General features: G+C 30.6%; 3 protein-coding genes across 3 annotated transcripts; 2 read left to right on the top strand and 1 right to left on the bottom strand.

The window, feature by feature from the left end:
* The first annotated feature begins 1,379 nt into the window (after nt 1-1,379).
* Nucleotides 1,380-10,074, top strand: LOC101503779 (sugar transport protein 7-like). The gene is made up of 4 exons (XM_004508334.4): nt 1,380-3,453; nt 5,176-5,495; nt 5,772-6,398; nt 6,697-10,074. The coding sequence occupies exons 1-4, from the start codon at nt 3,300-3,302 to the stop codon at nt 7,129-7,131; spliced, it is 1,536 nt and encodes a 511-aa protein (XP_004508391.1). The 5' UTR covers nt 1,380-3,299; the 3' UTR covers nt 7,132-10,074.
* On the bottom strand, nt 8,912-9,995 carry LOC101503439 (uncharacterized). The gene has a single exon (XM_004508333.4). It carries the CDS (start codon nt 9,993-9,995, stop codon nt 9,405-9,407), a length of 591 nt encoding a protein of 196 aa, XP_004508390.1. The 3' UTR covers nt 8,912-9,404.
* A 7,240-nt stretch (nt 10,075-17,314) lies between the features above and the next one.
* LOC101492921 (uncharacterized) lies at nt 17,315-18,013 on the top strand. The gene has a single exon (XM_004508556.1). It carries the CDS (start codon nt 17,315-17,317, stop codon nt 18,011-18,013), a length of 699 nt encoding a protein of 232 aa, XP_004508613.1.
* The last annotated feature ends 3,825 nt before the right edge of the window (nt 18,014-21,838 follow it).

Below are 21,838 nucleotides of genomic sequence, written 5' to 3'. Positions count from 1 at the left end.
TTAACTTGTACTATAAACTGATATGATCTTTTTATTTTATTTTTTGTTTTTTTGATAGGCTTTCTTCGTTTAAAAAGAATTATATTTGAAGTCCGTCGGATATTAGATGTAGATTTTTCTTTTTGAATAAAAATTTAAATTTATTATATTATAAAAATTTAATCTCTTTTTTTTGAATTGTGTTGGCTAAGTTGATATCTATATGTAATACTTTACAAACAAGTGAGAACTTAGGTCTATGATACACATAAAAATTTATTTTAATATTATTTGATTTTGACGATAATATAATCTTTAAAATCTCCTTCACAGTTGATTCACGTGTCTCGTAACTCAATCCATGTCAAAAAAAATACAATTTATTTTTTAGAATTTGTCAATTTAATAATCGTTAAGAATTAATTTTACTATTTTTATTGTTTTTAAATTATAATATATAATATTGATTAAAAATGTAAAGTTGTATCATAAATTAGGTGATTTGTAAGATCGAAGTAAGTCAAATTCTCTCAGGGATGTACGGTATAATCTACAATTAAATCAGTCTAAACAAATTTTTTTTAAATAGACAAAATCTAATTTTTTCTATAAGCCTATTTAATTTAAAAGTTCAGATTAAAACATGTAAAAAGTCTTCTATGTATATTAAGTCGGTTTATTTAAATAAATATAAATAATATTTTTATTTATTATTATTATTATTATTATTATATTAGATTTTAATTTTATGTTAAATTTTAATTTTATTAATCTTTTAATAATTTAATTATATTATTTTTTATCATATTTAAATACATTATAATAAAATAAAATTAACATACAATATTATTTAAAATCAATTTCTTTAAATATTATTTTTAATTAAAAAAGAATACTTAACTTTATTGACATATTAATTTATTCAAAAATATATTAAATTACTAATCTAAAAATATTAATATAAAATATATTTTTAAATAAATTAACATGTTGCACTAGGTTTTTATATAAGTCTGTCTTGAATATAAAAAAAGTGTATGTATACTAAAGACCTTAACTCATTTTGACAAGTGCATAGTTTGAAAATTATTATTTTAAAATAAAATATAAATTAAAAAATTAACTAAAAATTGATGTATTTATTTTTAATTTTTAATTAAATATATTAATATTTCAATTATTATCTATATTTATATTTTATTAGAGAGATAATGATTTTTAGAATTTTTTTTAAAAATATTTTATGTTAAAAAAAAATCACAAACTTCACCTAATTTTACAAAAGCCTAGTTTCACCGGCCTATTGGCTATTTCCAAATTATTCGTGAAAACCGTGCAAAACCACGGGCTTGAAAAAGAAAAGGCCCGGGTGGTTAATAAAATGGTGTAAAAACTTTTTTCTTTTCGTACAAGTTTCTAATATTTATTTTTGTCAACAAAAAATTGGTAAAACTGTCCCATGAGATTGCATTATGCCATTATCATATCATCACATGTATAATAGTACGGATATAATATCGTTAGTCTGAATAGTTTCAAGGTGATAGTAAATATAAAAAAGTGATTATTTAATTATTGATTATGAAAATTATAATTATATAATATTTAATGACCTATTTTAGTTCACGGTATAAAATTGGTGTACACACATTTTTCTCATACACTGATAATAATTATATATAATATAATAATACATTACAAAGAAATGGAAAAGAAAATGGTGAGATGGAACAGATGAGTTTAAACAAAAAGATTTTTGCAGAAAAAGAAAAAAGAAATATTTAAGGGCACGACTGAGTTCACACTGATCTGCAGTTAAACGCTCAACTATACTGTAACTTAGTACATACTGTAAATAGGACAGTCATGTAAGGAAAAAATGTGATATGTTGGGGATCTGGTTAATGAAAATAGCAGTATTCCACTGAATGGTGCAGAACAGAAGTAAAGTCCACTGAGTGATCTATAGTATCAGATTAGCCATCTACCTAGCCTATGCTCAACTATGCACCACAAAGTCTTAGGCAATCATCATCATTTTGATCAAATCTCTACCTTAAAAAATTGAGAAAAAGACGTGCTAACAAGAATTATTATATTATTTCACATTATGATTTTAAGTGTCAACATTAAATAATCACATAATTAACGGATTACAATCGTTGTTAGTATAAATTATTTATAGCTACAATACATGTTAAAACAAGCTGGGTCATGTTGAATGCCATCAATCCTTAATCAAAATTTGTTCTAGAGTTTATATTAATAGACTAAAAAGGATAGTAAATTTAAATTAATTGAAGGGTGTTAAAATCACAGTATCAAAGAGATATAAAAATTTCTCATGGAAAAATAAGTTTCAGAGTTTGATAGAAAAAAAAAAACTCTAGAGTTCATATTAATTGACTAAAAAAGATATCAAATAAATACATGATAAAATATTTGTAGAATTTAAATGTGAATTAGAAAAATATACAAAATTTTATAATCGAATTTTTTTAATATATCTGTTAACTTATAAATCTATAGATAAGTTTCTCATTAAATATATTCTATTACTATATAAAAAGTGTCAAATTCTCAATAAAATCACAATAATATTAGATGCAATTTCTAAAAATTTTTTATCTCTACACTTCTGAACTACTTTCGTAACTGAGCTGTTTTATTTTAAAGATGTCGTAATTGATAGTTTGTTTGTCCAATTTTAAACAATACCACAGCTTAAAAAAAAAATTATTGTACGACTTAACTCAATAATATAATTAAAAATTATTTTAAACCGTATTTTGAAACTAAAAAAAATCTATATAAAAGTTTGGGAAACCTAGTAAACTAATGACCAAATTGTCTATTGACAATCAATTATCTAACTTTTAAGCCAGTTGTAACTAACTCCTAATAAATGTGCAACTAATTTCTTAAAGGATCATTAATTAAATGAAATTAGTATACTAAAAATGATACAAATTTATATCTATTTTAGGCCATTGAACAGCTTTTCCCTTGCTTAGATGTATATGTGAGATTAGAAGTAGTTTTGAACTTTGATACAGTTGAAAAGGAGCTGCGTGTTTTGAACGTTGAGTGCGGGAAGCAATAATGCATAATAATTAAACAGAGATTAGGTCAAAAAAGTTGAGGCACTATTTTCATAAAATAATCACGGAGCAAAGTATAGGTTGGTACCCTAGTTTATTTACTACTTACTTTACAAGTTGTGTATATAATAAAATTGAAGGTGAGATTGAAGTGATGTATGTTTTACAACATCAATAATAAAGTATTATTATCCCTTACATGCCTCCTGTTATAAGGAAATGGAAGATGGACCTTCCATTCTTGGTGGTGTGGGTAGCAGTACTAACGGAAGAGCAGAACAATATAAAGGGAGGGTCACAGTTCATGTCATCATCGCTTGCATTGTTGCTGCTACTGGCGGGTCCCTCTTCGGCTATGACGTTGGAATTTCAGGTTCTCTTCTTAATCCTAAATCTTGCTAGCTATCATGTATTTCAATTTTCTGAGTTTATAAACGAATCTCGTTTTTCCGATCGAGTGTTATTAATATTAATTTCATGTCTATATGTATGTTTCCAACATTTTCAATCTGTCATATCTTAAGTTTACTAGTCGCATGATTTGCTTCTCCCTCCTTGAACCGATTGAACCGTGAATCGGTTCTTATAAACCGGTTTGGTTAACACCGGTTCTTATGGAATTTGCAGTTTACACATAAAAGATAAAGACATATGGAGAAGGAAGATGAATAGTTCTCGTGAGGGAACAAGTGGCCTAGTGGGAAAGATGCCTTTTCACAACAAAACAAAAAAAACAACTGGGAAAGACAATTAGTGGGAGAGAGAAAAACAGCAAACTAGAGGAAAAACACAAAAAAAGAGACCTAGGAAAGATACATGGGAGTAAAAAAAAAACAGGAAAGATACATGGCTAGAGTTAAAAAAAGGAAAGATACGGTGCTTGAATTAAAAACAAGGAAAGATGCATGGATATAGTAGTACTTAATCCCACGTTTCAACTAAATGCATATTTTGATAAAGAAAATAACTCAATTGATTTAAATAGAAACTCAGTTTTTTTTTAAATAATAAACATTCTTCTCTTTTTACTGTGTTAATACATTATAATAATTCATAAACACAATTTTAAAATAATTATAATAAAAATCAATTATTTTTAATAATCTAATAATTATAATTAATTGGTATTATATATAAAATAAATCCTACAATAAAATTTTAAAATGAATATACTAATATTTATTTATGAATGATTTTTATTGTATGTAACTATAAACAAATCATTCATAAGAGTCTAATTTTGAATCTGCAACAATTTTTATAAAAATTTATTTATTTTTCAGTCAAATCCGAATCACTAAGATCCTATTCCATTAAAACCAAAAAAAGTGCCAATCTCGTGATTACTCTAAAGTCTCGCTGAAGTGCTTAAAGCCCTCTCCCCTATAATTCTAAGATGCAATTCCCAAGTATTTTCTCATAAGTACAATTTCAACTTGGACATTTTTTTCTTCAAATAATTTCAAATGCTCATATGTAATGGTTAAGTGACAAATCCCGCATCAAATTGCATGATCCTCCCCTCCAAATGAAATATAACAAAGTGACTTAAAAAAAGTTAATAAATTTAATCTAAATTTCAAATTAATAAATACATCCACTTGTTAAACTCATTGTTGCTTAGTATTTAATTTTGATTCTGATGTCCTAGATCTAATTTACTTATGTCATCTGTATGATAATGTCGTATGTCTTATTACCACCCGACACTTGCCCTCCAACAAAGATAACAAATTATTTTAATAACCTTTTGGAACATGGCGTACGATCTACTACTATTATGAGCTAACATTTAATCTTATTTAAAGAAATATTCGATATTAATCAATTCAGAATGGATAGCTTGCGGTAGACTAAATCATTGAAGTTAGAACCACCTTTTTATTCTGACTAATTGTTAGAACCACTTTATCACTCACATAAAAAATAAATATAACTAGGTCAAGATTATCAATGTGACCCCCAAATTAAGCTTTTTATTTATTTTTCTGATGGATCATATTCATCATTTTCTTTATCAGAATATGTAAATAAGCATAACCTTCATCATCATAGTCATTTATCATAAAGTTGACGCACGTGCCATGGTTAACAGGAGGAGTTGCTTCCATGGATGACTTTCTTCAGATATTTTTCCCCTCAGTGTACAAACATAAAATGCAAGCACATGAAAACAACTACTGCAAGTATAACAATCAGGGCATTGCTGCATTTACCTCTACTTTATACATTGCTGGTTTTGTTGCATCTCTGGTCGCAGCTCCAGTTACAAGGAAGTTTGGACGAAGAACAAGTATCATAGTCGGTGGTATCAGCTTTCTCATTGGCTCAGCTCTGAATGCTGCAGCTGTTAATCTGGAAATGCTCATCATAGGAAGGATTTTGCAAGGTGTTGGCATTGGATTTGGAAATCAGGTAGCAGCATTTCTTTTCAATAATCTTTGATCCATTACAGAGCAAAAATATAAACAATTTTTTATGTTGATGTAAAACATTGGTTTATTAATAAAAGGAACAATTGAGCAACCTTTTGTCTGTAAAACCAAACTCTAAAGTCTAGTTAACCAAAGTATCAAATGTAGCTTTGAAAAGTGACTGTCAATATTAATTATGTGAATGTTAACGTAGGCTCATCAAATTCTACAGGAAAAAAAGTATGTTTGATAACAATCCAGTTATACCTTTTTGAAGGCTATCCCGCTCTATTTGTCTGAGATGGCGCCAACCCACCTTCGAGGAGGCCTGAACATGATGTTTCAAGTTGCAACCACTTTTGGGATTTTCACAGCAAATATGATCAACTATGGTACACAACAGATTAAACCATGGGGTTGGAGGCTGGCCCTTGGCCTTGCTGCAATACCAACTCTTTTGATGACTATAGGGGGAATATTTATCCCGGAGACTCCAAATAGCTTAGTAGAAAGAGGATCAAAGGAACAAGGAAGGAAGCTCCTTGAAAAGATCAGAGGAACGGATGATGTCGATGCAGAGTTCCAAGATATGCTCGATGCAGGTGCATTGGCAAACTCAATAAAACACCCCTACTGGAACATCCTTAAAAGAAGATATAGGCCAGAGTTAATCATGGCTATTTTCATGCCTGCATTCCAGATTCTAACTGGCATAAATTCAATCCTATTCTATGCTCCAATGCTATTTCAAAGCATGGGATTTGGCAGAGAGGCATCTCTCTACTCGTCAGCCTTGACCGGGGTAGTTCTTTCCCTTTCAACATTCATTTCTATTGCAACAGTAGATAGATTGGGGAGAAGACCATTACTCATCAGTGGTGGAATACAAATGATGATAAGTCAGGTATAGAAAAATCTTAGTTTAATGCAAATTCCAATTATGCTTACAAGAACCAAGGCTTTGCAAAGGTCAGTTCTCTTGTTGCCTTTCCCTATCAACATTCATTTCTATTGCAACAGTAGATAGATTGGGGAGAAGACCATTACTCATCAGTGGTGGAATACAAATGATGATAAGTCAGGTATAGAAAAATCTTAGTTTAATGCAAATTCCAATTATGCTTACAAGAACCAAGGCTTTGCAAAGGTCAGTTCTCTTGTTGCACAGCAATTGATTATACTCTCATTTTTTACTTGAACAGGTTATAGCTGCCATAATTTTGGGGGTCAAGTTTGGAGAAAACCAAGAATTGTCAAAAGGCTATTCAATATCAGTTGTAGTTGTACTTTCTCTATTTGTTCTAGCTTTTGGATGGTCATGGGGCCCACTAGGCTGGACAGTCCCAAGTGAGATATTTCCATTAGAAATTCGATCAGCAGGGCAGAGTATCACAGTTGCAGCAAACCTTCTATTCACTTTCATAATCGCGCAGGCTTTCCTTTCCCTTCTCTGTACGTTCACGTATGGGATCTTCCTGTTTTTTGCTGGCTGGATAGCCATCATGACCATATTTGTTTATTTGTTCCTACCTGAAACCAAGGGAATACCCATTGAGGAGATGTCATTGATTTGGAGGAAACACTGGTTTTGGAAAAGGATACTGTCAGTGCCGAGTACAACTAATGATACATGGTAAGTAAAGGCCTAAAAGGGTAAAAGGTTCAACAAGTCGGATGATGATGCAGTTGGACTAGCCCATGCCTCGGAAATTGAATTACTTAACTTAGATATGTTATCAACTGCACATGATGCAGTATACACCTGAAATTATCAACTGCACATGATGCAGTATATACCTGAAAATTTCATCCAGATCAATAGAGTTTACCTTTCATTTGTTGTAATTAAGAAGTTACACAACTATAAAGCCCCTGAATATTTGTTGAAAATGAAAGTAATACTTAAAACAGTCATCTCAAACATAGGAAAATACTTGAGCCATCCATAAACGAATAAAGCAAACACCCCACTTACTATTACAATGAGAATCTTATTCTTGGATTAATTTCACACAAACGTTTACCTGTTTCCTCTTTAGGGAGACCCAAGCAGTGTTCGAAACAGAGTCAAAATAATGTATTACCTAGCACTCTTGTTCGGCATTTATGCACACCAAATTGTGGACTTCAGAGGCCAATTTAGTCTCCTATTCTCCGATGCTTTAAGGTGCAAATTGGTTGTCTAGTAATCCAAATTCACATGAGATCAAATTCATACTTTATAATAGACTATTATGCTATTATCTCAGTGTCTTACCTACGAGATCAGGTTTTGGAGACCCACGTTCTACCGATAAATTTAGTTTACATACTACAAAGCTCAAAGTTCGCCATGACTTGGAACTCACTTTGATTCATCGAAGATCAAGGAATCTCTTTTTATTACACCTCTGAAAAAAGTGGAAAATAAAATAACAATTTAACTGGGAGATATAACAAAACGCCAAGATTTCAAATTGTGAGCTTGAACAAAGATTTCAAATTGTGGTCAAATTATTTACTCTTACAGAATCCAGTTCCCTTAACGCACATATCATGAGAACCAAAGTCAAACAGAACAGGAAGATAAAAAGAGAACCGAACTGTGATCCAAGAAGTTGTATCCAGATATAAAGATCCATCATTTTTCTTCATATCCTGTGAGTTCCACAATCAACGTGAATGAAATTTAAATAGAGTTCCTGTTCCTCCATTAGATGCTATTCAAAATGCCTGCTGAGGAGAAATAAAAAACTCTCATTCCACACACATTAATGATGTAGTTATTCCAAAATCAATAAACTGCCAAACACAATGATATCACCATATAAGAACAAACTACTACTCAAATACTCAAAGTAAAATGAATTTAATGACTATTAGATTATACACTGTCAGTGTATAAATTGTTTTACACTGACAACAAATACTAGTTGATTATGTATTTCGTGTGATGAGATATCAAAATCAACCGTTTCTATTTCCCCTTTCTCAAATAAAATATTTGTGTTGAATTATATGTCAAGAAATTGGAGCCTTTAGATGACCCTGAAAATAATCGATCAGTTTGGCACGTTGCCAATCTGTGGTTTTTATCAATTTTCTGGCAACAACAAAACAAGTACAAACGACATACGCGCAACACAAACAAACCCATGTAATGGGACAAAGGTTTGATAAAAAAAATCTAATACATCGATGGTAACCAGTAAGTAAACCATCAAATTAAGGGAAGGAAAGGGACATAAAATGACTTAATCATCAATTTGCCTCGGCCATACCCACCGCATCAATGATCAACACTGACCCACGCTTCAATTAATAATCAATCAAGTTGAGAATAAACTAGTTTTCATTGAAATATCTGAATTCGCAACACAGTTGTCAAAAAAGCAATTCAGAAGATAAAAACTGCAGTGAATAATCATCAAAGAAAGGTGAAACTAATACTGAACTTCATTCTATTACCATTAAATTTCACTACTACATTAGCACGAAAAAGAACACAGAATACATCGAAAGACCTGAAAAATACGACGAAAAACATACTAGTACTTAATTCTTCCATATGGAAAAAAATCACACACACTACACAAAGAAATACTCTAAATCCAAACACTATAGATTCACGTATATCAGACTAGAGGAAATTACAAAAGTTACATCCCTTCGGTCATCAACGTATGAACTAACCACAAAACCTAACTTGATTATTTCTTCTATCACGAACTGAACACTGAAACAACAAACCTTCACTTGACTTTCAACTTTCAACGCTTCTTCATGCGTTCGCACCCTACGGCAAAATCCTCTTGAAAAAATAAAGGATGCACGTTAGGGACCATACGAACAAACAAACAAACAACCACCAATTTTCATCGTCTACTTCGGAAGAAAGTAATCAAAACACCTAACAAACGAAATCAATTAATCATTCCAAATCAAGTCGTAGTATCCGTCTCAAATCACTTGTGGCCACACCGTTTTTCCCCAAAAATCCGGGTACAGGAACGGAACTCGGAGGAGGAGACGCAACAAACGCTGATCCAGCGTAAATTCCATCTTTCGAATCGGAAACCCTAACTTGTTTCTGTACGGTTATTGGATCAGGCCCAAACCGATCCGTTGAGCCCAATAACAAATCGGGATGGTCAAGCTCCATAGTCATCACCTTACAATCCTCCACGGGAACAACGAGTTTTCCATCGTGGATATTCTCTGAACTCAACTTTTCGCCTCTTTTGAGAATCTTAACTTGTCCCATTAAAAGATTCACCGCGGCTACACCGTTCGACAGCGTCTCCGTACGATCACCGGATCTCCTCCGATCGTTGAAATTGGCCTGAGCGGGGGCCACCGGGCTCCGCTTACGGCGACGATTCTGATTGACATAGGATTTGCAATTAGGGTTGGGGTTAGAGTTTTTTCGAGACCTAATTTTAGAGGAAGGGATTGACAAGTCATCGTTTGGGAGAAACCGACCTTGAAGGCAATCGTGGGAACGAAGAATTGCGGTTCCCATAATTTTTTTCTAGAGAGAGAAAGAGACGTGTGTTGTTCTAAATGGAAGAGAGAGAAAGTATTCACAATTGACTGTGGATGTAGGAAGTAGCGTGGTTGTTATATTTATAGAATAATTTTGATTTTCGAATTATTGGAAGGTTCATAGTGACACGAACCGCCCTAACTGGGTTGTTTCCTGCTTGTTACGCTTTTAGGTTAACGGGTGGATTTGATTGGATAATTGACAGGGTCATGCGTGTATTATTGCTAGGCTCGTTCTTTATTGTTGAAACTGAATTGACAAAATAGCCCTTCTTTTGACACGTTTAAACATAAATATTGAGTGGCTCCTGTTTAAACCGACTTTAATTTTGTCGATTTTGCACGGGTCAGAGCACCAAACTTTTCGTTCAATACAATATTATTTATTATATTCTCAAATCTCAATAATATCTTTTAATATTATAAAAAATTAAAATTTATTTTTTCATAAAATCTATATTTAAATTTTTACTCAATCCAAAAAATTTCTTTTACCTTTACTTTTACTTCCCACTATACTTTTCATTAATAGCTTAAATTTTTGTTATTAAATCAATTAATTTACACTCCTATAATTTTGAATTATTTTTTGAAAAAATTTCAATTATTTTTAACGATAAAATAAATTAAATAAGAATTTTTAAATAAAAAAAATTAAAAACTAAAATATTATAAAATTAAATTTAAAAATCAAATTTTATATATAATTTTTTTAAAGATTCCATTATAATTTAAAATATATTTTTAAACTTTGATTTCTTTCCAATAAAGCTTCAAAAAAACTTGATTTTATAAAGTAAAATTGTTAATAGAAGATATTACATACATTAAAAGTTAAAGAAAATATTTACAATGATTAAAAATAAATTTTTATAAGAAATAGAAGTATATTTAATCCTAAAAACAGACTAATGATTTGATAAAAAAATAAAATAAAATAAAAACAATAACTTACACTATGACTTAACAACTAATAATAAACAGAAGGAGTAAAAAAAATTGTCCTTACTATAGTTGTTTGGTTTAATAGTAAAAATTATATATTATAATTTATAAATTGCAGATTCAATTTTCATTAATATCATTAGAAAAAAAATAAATATAAATAAAAAATACTTTTATATATATTATAAACGGTCAACAGAATAAAAATGGAAAGTTAACTGATTCTTATATATCTACTAATAAAAACTTTATTTATATCTACTAAATTATCATTTTTCTTAATTTATAAACTTGTTTCATATAATAACATGAATTGAAGTTATTTTTGAATACTAACCTTAAATACTGTGTTATGAAAAAGAAAGAAAAAAAATTGTAAAATCTGGTGATATGAGTTTGTCGGATACTATTATGATTAGATTTAAGTCCATGGAAAGTTTATTGCCATATGATTGAAATGTGTTTGACCCATTTGCAATGGTGGAAATTACTAATGCATAATTTTTAAGCAACGTGAATGTATCATGAAAATTTTAATTTGATAGTATAAATCTTCTATTTTGGCGGTGGTTTATATAGATTCTTTATTAAAAATAATTACTTGATAAAAGAAATAGAGAGAATATTTAATTATACACTTTCACTTATTGTTTTATATATTCAGCTAAATTGTAATTCAAAAATATATTATATAATTGGAATAAACATCGATCAAAAATCCTAAAACTATTCTAACAATTATTTGAAATAGAAACTATATCTTATTTTATAAAATTTTATATATTTTGTCACATTTATATTTATATTCTATATTTTATATAAATAATTTATTTTATGCTTTTCTCTTTTTTAAAAAAAAAAATCAATAAATTTGTTTCTATCTCACTAAATTTAGCTGGGCTGTTGGAAAGTTTTTCAAAACACATGCATTTTAGAATATTTAAATTTTGTGTATCGAATTCTTTTTTTAAATTTTAATTATACAAATGTGTTATAAAAAATCAAATTTGTGTGTAGAAAACTTTCCTTCAACTTTTTCATAATACATTTATGCATTGGTCGGCCCAACACGTTACGAGGCCTAAAGCGAAATTATTAGACAAGGCCTTTTCAAAATTTAATAAATAAATTATTAATATTTTATTTAATAATTATATAAATTTTGTTTAACAAAATTAATGACATTTTCAAATCTATTTTCTCTATATTTTTCAAATAATGAAAAAGACATTTCAACGGTTATACGGCAACATCAGACACTCATGTAAAATTTTCCATATTTTAGTTGAATAAGAAAAGAATGTGTATATATTGTAGCACTCAAGTAACTCATGTTAACAATATGTTCACTATTTATCTCATGATCTCTCCAGTTATAACTAGTATTTCTCATATTAATGATGTACTCACCTTTTATCTCATGATTATTCAATTTATAATTAATATTTCTCTCATCTCGACTGTTTTAGTTAACTGAGATAAGTATTAAATAATTTCTAATAAAAACAAAATATTTTATTTAATTTATATAAAATTTTATCAAAATTAGTTTTAAAAATATTTGAAGCCTTCTTTTAAGTAAAATTTTTTGTTTTTCAGAGAGGCGCTTGTTTTGGTGGCCTTACCCTTGAGCCGACTCTATGCATTGATATATTTATGTATCGGTAAACTTTAAAAAAAAAGTTTTTCAAAATACAGTTTTTCAAAAAACTTAAAAATTTCATGTATATATTTGAAAAGTTTTTCATACAAACACATGTATCAAAAAACATAAAAAATTGATTTTTTTTAAATAAATGATAAAATTATATTTTTATTAAAATACATGAGTATAAATATAAATTTGGAGATATACAGTAAAATTTTCATTGTTTTAAATTCTAAATTATTTAAATTTAAACTAAAATTTAAATATATTTAAGCATATTATTCTTATCATCGTAGATCAATGTCAAAATAGGCTACCCGGACCATTTGGGTCGATCGAGCCCGACTCTATACGAGCTGTGGGCGGGGCGGGTAGCCCATATATTTTAAATATTTTGCAACTATTTTAATGTAAAAAATTTCTTCATATGTCATTTAAAAACAACATGATATTCTAGATCATTAAAAATACACAATAAAATAATATACAAACTAAGTTCGAAATTCAGAGTTCAAATTGCCAAAAACAACTTAGATTTGTCTAACATGACATAAATTAAAAACTCAACCTAAATTTAAATAAAGTGTTCTAATGTGACTTTTAAATAAATATTTTTAGATTATTTGACCAATGTTCACATTTTTCGAAGTGTTGGATGATTGTCCACTTTGATCTTTTTAATTTGTATCATTCTCATTGCCATACTATACGAAATAAAAAGATTATTTGTCAATTAGAATTAGTCATTGTCGTATGTCCTACCCGAAGGGTGAGACTCTGAGATCGTGAGTCTGCGCGTGACAGTGTCGTGATATTTTTGAATTCGGTAAAAAAAAACTGGAACCGACCAAGTTAATTTTTATTTTTAACACCAATTTTACTGTTTGATTTTTTTTAAATTGATTATGCAGGTTGCAGACTATCCAATATCCATATGAGCTAATTCTACTAAGTAACGGGTTTCCATTTGGGCTAACCCATGATAGGTGGAAATCAATTTTATTTGGATTTTGTTTTAGTTTGAGCGGGACATATAAGTTTATTATTGGGTTATTATAATGTATTTTTGAAAATTTTACTTTTATATTTTCATATTATACCTCTACCTTCATAAATATTATGAAATACTATTTTTATCTTCGTATAGATATTAAAAGTTTTTATTTTCATTCATAATACTATTATAGTTTTCACGTACACAAGTGAGCGTCAATTTTTTTTTCTTCTTTTGTTTATATAAGTTATATTTTAGATTTTTTTATTTTACTTTGAAAAACTTTTTTTAAGTTTTTTAAAATTTCCAATATTCTGCAAAATTCGAAACTCTCAAATTTTTCAAAAATTTAAAAATAATTTTTTGTTAAAAAAAATAATTTATGGTGAAATTTTCTTTTTAAATTTTATGATTTACAATTTATCTCGAGAAACTTAAAATTCTAAGTTTTCTAACAATTTAAAAATAGTTATTTTTCAAAAAGAATCATCTGTACTAAAAAAAAATTCAAACAAAGTTTTTTTGAATACGGCACAATATCGAACATAGATTTAATATTCCAAAATTCTTTTGCATACCAAAAATATTTGAAATGGTTGTTTCGAAAACCTTTAAATACTACAAAAAAAAAAATAGTTTATAATATATATATATATATTACTTTGAATAGATTGTAGTTATATTTAATATACTCTATATTTTGAATACATTGTCGTGATATATATTATTTTGACTTTTTTATAGAATTGGTAATCACAATATATATTTTAACAATGTCACAAATTTAAAAGATATTAATAAATGTGGTTATTCTTAAAAAAGAATGTAGAGATATACAAGAAATTAAAATAAAAATCTATGAATAGCAATCTCAATAGTATTCTCAATGAATTATTGTTCTTTTATTTACTTGAAGTTTTGACAAAATATTAATAAATTTTAATAGTAAAATTTTGTCGTTAATCGATACATAAAATAACATCAATTGTAACTTATTTTTATCAAAAATGACAACAATATTGATAACCTCTAAATAAATTAATTGAAATTACGAACAACAATGTTAACGGACGATACTTTGAACGCATTTATGAACGAAGTATAGCGACTATAGAGTTTATAGGTAAATGTGTGGGGATTTTATTCATTATTCTAATGATGGCTCTAATAGATATTTCTAGTTGATGTTATAATTGATATTGACGGTTGGTTGTAGATTATACAAGTATGTGCTCGGAAGAATTGTTGATTGATCTAACAAATGTAAGAGTGATTTTTCAAAAAAATTATATATCTTTCTAATGGAAAATTTCAATCAATTGATTTATTTATTAAACAATAAAACATTAATCAATTTACATGTTAAACACTTCAAAGATTTTAGAAATATTTCTTTAAGCATGGTTTTACTTTTATCACCGAGACTTGAAGTCAATTGGTGGCTCTACAACATCCACATGGCACAATCAAAATTGTGAAGCTAGCCATAAGGGCAAGAATGCTCTATACCTTTTATTTGATCTAAATTGCGAGTGCATCAAGTTGTTCTACCTTCTTTACTTTTTACAGATTCAATGCATTTTACAGGCATCGCGCATCGGGTTGAAGATGGTTTTCATAAGAGCGAAGACAATGAAAACATCAAGGGAGAGGCAAAATCAATATTAGTTTATGTTACTAATTTTCTCGCAGAAGATACTTTGAAGGATCTGAAGAAAGGGATAAAACTGTGCGGTATGTTAGTCGATTTTTTTCTTTCAAATCGATTAAACTTTAAGGGACAGAGATTCGAACTTGCTAGGTTTGTGAAGGTGAAGGACGTTGCAAAACTTGTCAAAGCTATTTGAAATGTATGGTTCAGTTCTTTTAAATTGTGGGCGAATAAAGCGCATTTTGATAGGGAGCGGGAAAGAAGGACCGGTGGAGGCACGAACGTTCTTCAAAATGTTGCTGCAACTTTCAGATACAGTAAAGATCGTCCGAAGGAAATTATAAGTACACATAATCATAATAAAGATTGGTGTGGTATCAAATTCGAGACCAAAATGGAGGATTTGGAATGGGCGAAAAGGGGGCGTGTGAGGATTCTCCATGATATGGAAATGGTATTAGTTGCTCAAAATTTGGTAAATGATGCATGGTTCACTTCATTGCGAATCATACCAATGGAGGGTTGCAAAGTATTTATTTGCGGTGATGTAACTATTGATGTGAAGGGGTTGATGGAAGATGGAGCTGAATTTTTTAGTGCATTATTTGAATCTATTGAGGAATGGACTTTAGAAGCGACACCTTTGGAATGATGTGGGTGGTTCCGATTTTGCGGTGTGCCCATTTATGCATGGAGTATCGATCTCTTTAAGGAATTGTCACGCACGTTGGGTAAATTTGTGAAGGTCGATGAGTGCACCGAGAAAAAAAATCGCTTAGATTTTGCACGAATTCTTATTGAGACAACACATTTTGAGTTAAGTAATCGTTTTATTCAAATTAAAATTGATGATAATTTGTTTAAAATTGGAATTGTGGAAGAACCATTCTCAGGTCCAGTATTTGATTTTGAGGGGGAGGACGTCGCATGGAGGGTCGATGATTCGTATACGAGTTTAGGTCCGGATTCGTTACAATCGCTAATCATGGAGGATAATTTGGATTCTAAAAATTTGGAAAATTTTATCACTGAAGTTAATGGTGGTTTGAATTCGTTGGAGAGAGAACTGAATTGGACGGTGATGGGGCGCATAATAAGGATGGTGGGATGGACAATAATTTGGAGTTAATTCTTAATATGGCGGTGAGGAAAAATAAGGGTAATAACAATTGTCCAAATAATTGGAGAGAGAAAATCCATAAGTTATGAGTGGATGAGGCGGTTATGAATTCATTGGGAGACATGCAGATTCGTTGATTCAAATTGAGAGTGACATGGAAGGATCCATTGGACTTGGTCAACATGAAACAATTTCATTTAATGTGGAGAGAGAATTTATTGATTTCCAAATTGATGAAGCAACACATGAAGGTAGTTTGACGAAGCAGACTTGTGATATTGGATCGTGACTAGGTGGTAGTAGTGTGGGCCTTATTCATGGTGGGGTGGGCTTAGCAACATGTTTAAACATAATGAGGTCTGAAGAGCATGTTGTAAAGCCATGTAGAATTATATAGAAGGAATGTGAAAAATGATTATTCGAAAGAGAATTTTCTAAAAAATCAATATAAAGAATTTGTATCTTTGAAACAAATAGCTAGACTACCAGAGCATCAACGAAATGAGAGACTTTTGTTCGAGGCTCAACAGAAAAAGAATAGGAGAAAAACAACTTTGTCCGCTTCATTAAATCAAGTAAGTGTTTCTTCTTCGACTAGTTTGGTTGATTCTTCGTCTCGGGCAGATTGGAGGCATTTGGCTTTACGTAATAATGATGCGACAGAGGTGGGCAAAGAAGTATTAGGTTTTGTAAAAGAGGTCGGGTTAATTCCACAAGAGGAGGAAAATATTATAGTTGACAAATTAATGGAAATGGAAAAAAGAGATAGAGCGAATGTTGGAAAAAATGCATAGGAAGTTAGAAGTGGATGGTGTAAGAAGTTTTTGGTGATAGTAAGGTTGACAATGAATATGTTATGTTATAATATTAGAGGCATGGAATGGGTTGTGAAGAAAAAAGAATTGTAGGGTTTAATACAAAATAAAAAACCTGATATAATGTGTGTTCAAGAAACGAAGTTGGAGGTTGTGGAGGAAAAGAAGTGTGAAATTGTGTGGGGATCAAAAGAGTTTGGATTTTCGTTCAAACCCTCAGTAGGTAGATCCGGAGGTATACTAACTTTGTGGGATAGCTCACGGGTCGATATGTGGAGTTATTCCATATTAAATTATGCATTAGTTATGAAGGGGGAATGGAAGGATACTGGAGAAAAAATTTGTGTGATAAATGTTTATGCACCTTGTGATAGGATTGAGAAACGAGAATTGTGGAATATGATAGGTGAGAAGGTTGAGAACGATGTAGATTGTTGCTGGTGTGTGTGTGGAGATTTTAATACAATTAGGAAGGAAAATGAAAGGAAAGGGATGAGTGAGTATATCCAAATGGAAGACATTTTGCGCTTTAATAATTTTATTGAGGAATCAGAATTTATTGATTTGCATTTAAATGGTAGAGCTTTTACTTGGTGTCGTTTGGATGGATCAGTAGTGAGCATATTAGACCGATTTCTTTTATCAATGAGGTGGGGTCATCAATGGCCCAATTGTTCGCAATGGGCGTTGGATAGATGCTTATCAGATCATTGTCCATTATTCTTGTGTGATTATTGGGATAATTGGGGACCAAGACCTTTTCGTATGTTGAAGTGTTGGGAGGAATTTGATGGTTATAAGGATTTTGTTAAGGAGGCATGAGATAATTATATGGTGTTGGGTTGGGGGGGTTTTGTACTAAAGCAAAAGTTGAAAAATATCAAAAATCGCTTGAGGAGTTAGCATAAGGAACATTGCAACAACCTATTTGACAAGATAAAGGTGGCTAAAGAGGAGTTAAATAAGTTAGATATTAAAGCATAATCATGTGTTCTATCAGACGTGGATATTGAAGAGTGTAAACAATTGTCAGCTAATATTTGTTCTTGGTCTCGGTTGAATTGTAGTATTTAGTGGCAACGATCGCGAGTGCAATGGTTGAGAGAATGAGATGCAAAGACAAAGTTTTTTCATGGTATGATATTCAATAGAAAGGCGTCATAATTCAATTATCAGTATTGAAGTTGGGGGTGAGCGTGTCGAAGGGGTGGATCTAGTGGAAAGTGCATTGTTTAATTATTTTGAAGTTCATTTTAAATCCACCAGATCCATCCACATGGGTATGGATAACATGCATTTTAATTCTCTCTCGCTAATTCAAGCTAAAACACTATTAGACGGATTTAGCGAAGAGGAAGTCAAACATGCGGTGTGAGATTGTGTCATCTACAAAAGTCCAGGTCCGGATGGGGTACATTTTGGGTTTATGAAAGAGTTTTGGGAGAACATAAAATGTGACTTTATGAGATTTTTAGGTGATTTTCATGCGAATGAGAGGTTGGTAAAAGGATCAAATTGCTCGTTCATAGTTTTAATTCCCAAAAAAGAAAATCCACAAGTCTTATCTGATTTTAGACTCATTTCATTAGTGGGATGTATGTATAAAGTTTTGTCAAAAGTGTTGGCGAATAGATCAAATCTCAATCAACGTTTGTTAAAGGTTGACAAATGTTGGACGGGATTTTAATTGCAAATGAAGTGGTCGATGAGGCAAAAAAAAGAAGAAAAATAGTTAATTTTGTTCAAAGTGGACTTCGAGAAGGCATATGACTCAGTTGAGTGGGGTTACCTAGAGCTTGTGATGACAAAGATGTGTTTTCCATAGAAACGGCGTTAATGGATTTTGGAATGTGTTGGTTCAGCGTCAGTTTATGTGCTAGTGAATGGTAGTCCTACATAAGAGTTTGCTACGCGGAGGGGATTGAGACAAGGTGACCCTTTCTCCGTTCTTGTTTCTAATAGCTACTGAGGGTATGAATGCTCTTTTAGTGCTTATGTGGAAGCCAATCGATTCAAAGATTTTAAGGTGGACCCAAATGAGTATCGTGTTTCTCTATTACAATTTGCAGATGATACGTTGATCATGGGTGAGAAATATTGGGATAATATTAGAGCAATCAAGACTAATTTTATTGTGGTTTGAGCTTCAGTATGGCCTAAAGGTTAATTTTTATAAAAGTATGTTGGCATGTGTTAATGTTAACAGTTCATGGCTTCAAATTGCGGTAGAGGTTCTTAATTGTAAAATGATATGTGTCTCATTCAAATATTTGGGGTTGCTTATTGGCGATAATCCCCGACATAAGGTGTTTTGGAAACCTGTTATTGAGAAGATCAGAAATAGGTTGGCTGGTTAGAACTCTATAACTTTGTCGATGAGTGGTCGTTTAATACTCCTCAAAGTTGTCTTATCTGCATTGTCGGTTTATTTTATTTCCTTTTTCAAGGCTCCTTTAGGTATCATTTATCAACTTGAATCCATTTTTAAATCATTTATTTGGGATGCGAATGAGGAAGTGAGTAAGGTTCATTAGATCAATTGGGAGAAGATGTGTTTGCCTTTAGAGAATGGTGGATTATGAGTCCGAGATTTGATTTTTTTTTAATAAAGCTTTATTGGGTAAATGGCGTTGGAGGTTAAAAACGGAGTTAGAAGTCTTTGGGTTAAGGTGTTGATCAATAAATATAGAGTGGAAGTTGGGGAATTTAGGGGGGGCAATTCCAGGGGGTCTGTATGGTGGAAGCATATTTTTGCGGGAATAGTTGGTATTGAAGAGAAATGGTTTGATAAAAAAATTGTTTAAAATTATTGGGAATAAGAGTAATACTTTGTTTTGGAAGGATTCATGATTGATTGGTGGGGTCTTGCGTGAGAAATTTAGTAGATTATTTAATTTGTCTTTGCAACAAGAGGAAAATGTAGAGGTTATGGTAGAGATGTTACGACGGGAGGGTATTCAATGACGGAGATGGCGAAGACAGTTGTTTGCGTGGGAGGAGAAATTAGTGGAGCAATGTAGGATTTTATTGGCTAACGTTCATTTGCAAGTTAATGTATCTGATAAGTGGTCATGGAACAATACGCAAGAAGGATCATATTCGGTAAATGAGGCATATTCTGTATTACGGGAGGAGTTTGTCGCTAGTATCAACACACCTCAATTTCAAGACCTAGTGTGACATCCTTTTGTCCAAGCAAAAAATATCATTATTTGTGTGGAGGTTGTTTAAACATAGGTTGCCTACAAAAGAAAATTTATTTCGTCGAGGTATCATTTTTGCGGAAGATCAACAATGTGTAACAGGTTGTAGGGAAGTTGAAACAGTCAATCATTTGTTCTTCGTGTGCCCTCTTTTTGGATCCGTGTGGTATAATGTTTTGAATTGATTTGAACTATTTGGTGATGCAATCAACTACGCTAACCAATTTGATGACTTTTTTTATGCGACCGTGTAACATGTTAAATAATTAATTTAGTTTGGTTTGCGGTGATGTGGACAATTTGGAAATCAAGAAATGAAGTGATTTTTCGTTCGCATGTTTTGAATGCAAATCTTATTACTGAGCATGCCAAACTTTTAACATGAAGTTAGATCAAATTGTATATAAAAAAATATTGTTATGGGTATAACCAATGGTACTCGCAACTTTTAAAGTGCATTGGTATCACTTGTGGTTAATTGTTTTACTTTATTTGAGTAATTTACTTTATATTTCTGCTTTATTTTAGTCCTACAGTAAAAACATTGTAATTTTTTTTTTTTGTTTTTGCTTTAAACACGTATTGTGCTTAGAAGGTTTATTGAACATATTTATTTTTGACTTGTTAAAAAAAAGTTAAAAAAACCTTAACTTATTTAAACAATTATTATTTTTTAATGTTTTTCTCAACAAGCTATTATTTATTTTGAGCTAACCTATAATTCTACTTGGTTCATTAAATTAAGTATTTGATTAATTTAATTAAATTTTATCGACTGAATCCATAAGAAAAACTTTTATCGACATCCACCCAACGCCCCACCACATGTATGATTGTGGAATTATTAATTCATTTCTTCTTCTGACTCCTCTATAGAAAAAGCTAATTCACCGTCTCTATTGACTGATTGTTTCAACTTACATGTTGAAGTTAACTCTATCCACGAGTCCTGCCACAGGTTCGTCTTTCACTTTCACCACCCCTTAATTTTTTGCGAAACATGTTAGGAAGGTTGTGGAAGTGATGAGCTCACATAAATAATACTAGCAAAACATATTTTTTAATATACTATTTAATTAATTAAAATCTACATAGATCTTATTAAATTCATCAACATAATTTAAATATAACTTATATAAATTTAAATTAATTAAAAAAACATATTAAAAAGTGTGTTACTAAAATAACCGATGAGGATGAGAATGACAGCGAAAAATTAAACCAACTCTCATTGAGTTTATTGGCGCACCAGAGCAAAGAAAGAAAATATCGATATCCACAAAAGATGTCCCTTCAACTGTGTTTAAGCACGTGTCGTGTGTATACACTTTATTTATAATTTTTTAATGTTAATATTTTTTTACCAAATAAATATTAAATTTTATTATAATTAATTTGAATATTTTAGATTTAAATTCACGTTGCATGAATTAGAATTTATGGA

This window comes from Cicer arietinum, chromosome 7 (assembly GCF_000331145.2).
Source record: "Cicer arietinum cultivar CDC Frontier isolate Library 1 chromosome 7, Cicar.CDCFrontier_v2.0, whole genome shotgun sequence".
NCBI classification, from domain to species: Eukaryota; Viridiplantae; Streptophyta; class Magnoliopsida; order Fabales; family Fabaceae; genus Cicer; species Cicer arietinum.
The sequence above is the reverse complement of the archived record's forward strand: the minus strand, read 5'-3'. Positions and strand labels throughout refer to the sequence as shown.